Source organism: Orycteropus afer, unplaced genomic scaffold (assembly GCF_000298275.1).
Source record: "Orycteropus afer afer isolate SDZICR_OR568_19922 unplaced genomic scaffold, OryAfe1.0 scaffold00016, whole genome shotgun sequence".
NCBI lineage: Eukaryota > Metazoa > Chordata > Mammalia > Tubulidentata > Orycteropodidae > Orycteropus > Orycteropus afer.
The window spans coordinates 10,623,423-10,626,244 of NW_006921603.1; the positions used below are offsets into that span (position 1 = coordinate 10,623,423).

Sequence of the window (2,822 nt, forward strand, 5' to 3'; positions counted from 1 at the left end):
GCTGTTGGAGACCTCTCGTATCACCCCCACCTGGGTCCCTGTGGCTGACTGTACCTCTGTCTGGCTTCCTGGCTTTTAATCCCCTTTCTCCTGCTTTTCTGCCCTGCTGTTTTGTGCGTCCCTGAGTTGTCCCTGGGGCTGACTGCTCCTCTGTCCGGGTTCATGGCTTTTATCCCCTTTTTCCTGCTCTTCTGGCCTGCTACTCTGGGCGGGCTTGAGTTGCCTCTCCTCACCTAATCCATTCGGCTGACTGCTCTTCTCTCTGGCTTCCTGGCTTTTAATCCCCTTTCTCCTGTTCTTCCCGCTTGCTGCTTTGGGCGTCCCTGAGTTGTCTCTCCTCACCTGTAACCCTGGGGCTGACTGCTCTTCTGTCCAGGTTCCTGGCTTTTTATTCCCTTTCTCCTGCTCTGCCAGTGAGAGCCATAGTAATGATAATTTCAGTCCAGTAGCAGGTATAGAAACCTCCCAAATAGCAAAGAATTTATTATGAAGGCAGGAGAGATTAGGATGGGGGAAAGCAAGACAAGATTTTAAAGTTTTCTTTTGAGAAAGTAAGAAGAGTCTGTTCTTATACTTAAAGAGAAAAAGCAAGTGGGACAGAGAAAGGTTAAAGACATATGCCTTTTATGTCTTTGTCTCTATATAGAAAGGAGAAAAGAATGGAGAAAGGATTTTAGAAAAAGGGAGAAAAAGAAAAGATCAAGAATGGAATCTAAAACCTAAGTAGATCAAAAGGTTATTTCTAATTAGTAAATAACCTTCCTTTCTCTGATATGGGAGGGACACGAGTGCTTTCATGCAGAAATCACAGTTTACTTACCTTGAGAGCCCCAGACTCTAGTTTCTATTCTGTAATGAATTTATACTTTCATTAAAATATTTAATGATAGGTAAGCCACTCCTCAGAAGCAAGGTTGGGCAATCCTACTTCTGTAGTGATACTGCCTTGGAAACCCAAGGAGGGGTCGCTATGAGTCTGGGCCGACTCGACGGCACGTAACACCAACAACAAGAAGGAGTTCTGGTGGCATAGTGCCTAAGGCACTGGACTACTAACCAGAAGGTGGGCAGTTCAAACCCACCAGCCACTCTGCAGAAGGAAGACTGGGCAATCTACTTCCATAAACATTTACTGCCTTGGAAACCCAATGGGGGATGTTATGAGTTGGAACTGACTCAATGGCAGTGAGGGTTCTTTTTTTTTTTAAAGGAATAAATGATAAGACTCATTTTGAAAATTGAGATTTCTTTTCTATAAAAAGAGACAGGAAGCTAACCAATCTTCAAATCACAAACATTAGAACATCCAAAACAACCACTGCAATTTCTTTTTGGAGTCTATGGTATTAACTCACTGGTTGGCATTATGGCTGATACTAGTGTGTGTGGTTATTTTTCCTGTTTTTCCCAAGTCACTATTTCTTTAACATTCTTTACCTGCTTTTGAGAGAACACCATTTCCTTTTGCTATGCCAACATAGACTAGAATATTTACAACATCAGAAACTTCAATATGGAGATTTGTTGTTCCTATATCGTGATCTTTAGCAGCAACTACACCTGTGTATAAAACAAAATTTTATTCACTGTTAATTTCTAAGTATATTGCTGAATATAGAAAAAGATTTCAAAGAATTACTAAACAAACAGATTACATACAAACTGAAAATCATTAGAAAATCTCTGGACATACATTTTTGTTAAAATCCAAAGTAATTTTCCATGCTGGAAAAAATGTAAATATATACCTACCATATGCACTGCACAATCTGGGTCCTAGATCAGGACGTACAAAAAATCCTGGCAAATGAGAGGCTAAATTGAATTTTCCTTCTGGATTACAGTATTCTGGCAATGGTAGGCTCTTTAAAAGATCTTCGTATCTAAAGAAAAAGAACAATTGCATTCTTTGAAATGGAGATTTGCATTTCTTAAGTGCTTTCAATATATAATTTCCAGATGGTTCAAGACACAATACAACCTTTCCTTAAGGGCCTTTGACAGGTGAAACTTTGCTTAAATCAAAGTTTCAATAAATGCATTACACATGGACAGGAGCAGTGATACTGACTAAAATTGCAATTCTGCTTTCCTGACCAGCACAAAAAGCACCAAGAGAAGGGAAGTCGCAAATGGAGCCCTAATGGTATGAGCCTTCTGTCCTTTACCTGCTTCCCCTTGGTGAAGTTAGAGAGATTCACTTTTGATTTTAATCATTTATTTTTGTAATTGAAGCGAACTCCCAAGTGTCATATTTGTAGTTACTTATCTTGTCTTTGAGGATAATGAGCTCAATTTCAAAAAGTCACGTGTTAAAAGAAAAAGTCTTGAAAGATATACTACCTTGCTGGCATCATAGTCTTGAAGTCTTCTCCTGAAGGGCAATCTTTCAATTTTAGAACAACTGTTTCTCCACTTTGGGTTTTTTGCCGTTCTATAAAGAATAGAGTTAATTAAATTACTAAAATAGGTAATCACTGACTTTTAATTTTCATTAATATTTTAGAAGGAAAGAAGAAATGTGAATGAGTAATTTGATTGTTGTACTCAAAACTAATTCAAAATCGCTGCCACTGAGTCAATTCCTACTCATAGTGACCCCCAATGTGTTTCCAAGGCTGTAAATCTTTACGGAAGCAGACTACCTCATCTTTCTTATACGGAGTAGCTCAGAGATTTGAACTACCATCCTTCTGGTTAGCAGCCAAAACTAATTCAGTAGCCCGAACTACTACAATACCAGTGTTCCTTTGACAAAACTTTATACTCCTTTTTTATCTTATCACCGGTGATATCTTGAAGTATATTTCATCTTTGAAAAA

At 38.6% G+C, this 2,822-nt stretch overlaps 1 protein-coding gene across 1 annotated transcript in view; it reads right to left on the reverse strand.

Annotated features, from left to right (window-relative positions):
- JMJD1C (jumonji domain containing 1C) overlaps positions 1-2,822 on the reverse strand; it is a 379,129-nt gene that overhangs the window by 13,926 nt on the left and 362,381 nt on the right. Inside the window, exons 20-22 of the mRNA XM_007959051.2 lie at positions 2,344-2,434; positions 1,753-1,883; positions 1,438-1,560 (exon numbers count right to left, since the gene is read on the reverse strand). Coding sequence (XP_007957242.1) covers positions 1,438-1,560; positions 1,753-1,883; positions 2,344-2,434 — 345 coding nt within the window. The remainder of the gene's footprint in view (positions 1-1,437; positions 1,561-1,752; positions 1,884-2,343; positions 2,435-2,822) is intronic.